Source organism: Diaphorina citri, unplaced genomic scaffold (assembly GCF_000475195.1).
Source record: "Diaphorina citri unplaced genomic scaffold, Diaci psyllid genome assembly version 1.1 scaffold21532, whole genome shotgun sequence".
Lineage (NCBI taxonomy): Eukaryota > Metazoa > Arthropoda > Insecta > Hemiptera > Psyllidae > Diaphorina > Diaphorina citri.
In genome coordinates this window covers 57-754 of record NW_007398880.1, presented here as the reverse complement: position 1 = coordinate 754, position 698 = coordinate 57, and the positions used below count along the sequence as shown (strand labels likewise).

Below are 698 nucleotides of genomic sequence, written 5' to 3'. Positions count from 1 at the left end.
AAAAAAAAAAAATCAATCCACTCCTAGCCTAACCCAGTAGATACATCAATTTTGGGATGATAAGACCTCTGTTGTTCCAGTTCCCTCTATCAAACAGGTTCCCTCTGTTTTAATAAATTCAGGAAGGACTAACACCAACTCATTTGGCCTAAAACATCTAGCCTTGTGTTTGTCAACATTTGTAGTGTTAAGCATCCATGAATGTGTAACAAACACCATTAAGTTATATCAACCTTCATAAATTTCTTGACAACTGTTTTCAGGGAGTCATGAAAGTTTCATCAAAATCTTCCTGTTTATTGTTGGAGTCAGTGTATTCTGGAACTCAGTATGGGGAGACTTTGTGTTTGATGATGCCGAGGCCATTGTGAATAATGATGATGTTCAAGGAACAGCACCATTATGGAAGCTCTTCTACAATGATTATTGGGGTTCACTGATCAATCAGAATTACAGTCACAAATCCTACAGACCTTTAACTGTGATAACTTTCAGGTAACTATCAATTTTAACTTTTCAGTCTCGTGTAGAAATGGACTTCCTACAATCACAGTTTTGGTATGCACTCAGCCCTATGTAGGTAATCTCATAATCTATCAAGAAACATTTTGAAATCCTAGCAAAGATAAGGTGTTTTGAAGCCAAGTATCATCTATGAATACTAAGAAAAAAAGCTTTCAGTACTTAAATACCATCAC

At 35.8% G+C, this 698-nt stretch overlaps 1 protein-coding gene across 1 annotated transcript in view; it reads left to right on the top strand.

The window, feature by feature from the left end:
* The window catches only part of LOC103523390 (transmembrane and TPR repeat-containing protein 4-like), a gene marked incomplete at its 3' end in the record, with an annotated part of 10,455 nt that extends 9,960 nt beyond the window's left edge, over positions 1-495 (top strand). The window contains exon 11 of the mRNA XM_008488440.3: positions 264-495. Coding sequence (XP_008486662.1) covers positions 264-495 — 232 coding nt within the window. The remainder of the gene's footprint in view (positions 1-263) is intronic.
* Between the last annotated feature and the right edge of the window lie 203 nt (positions 496-698).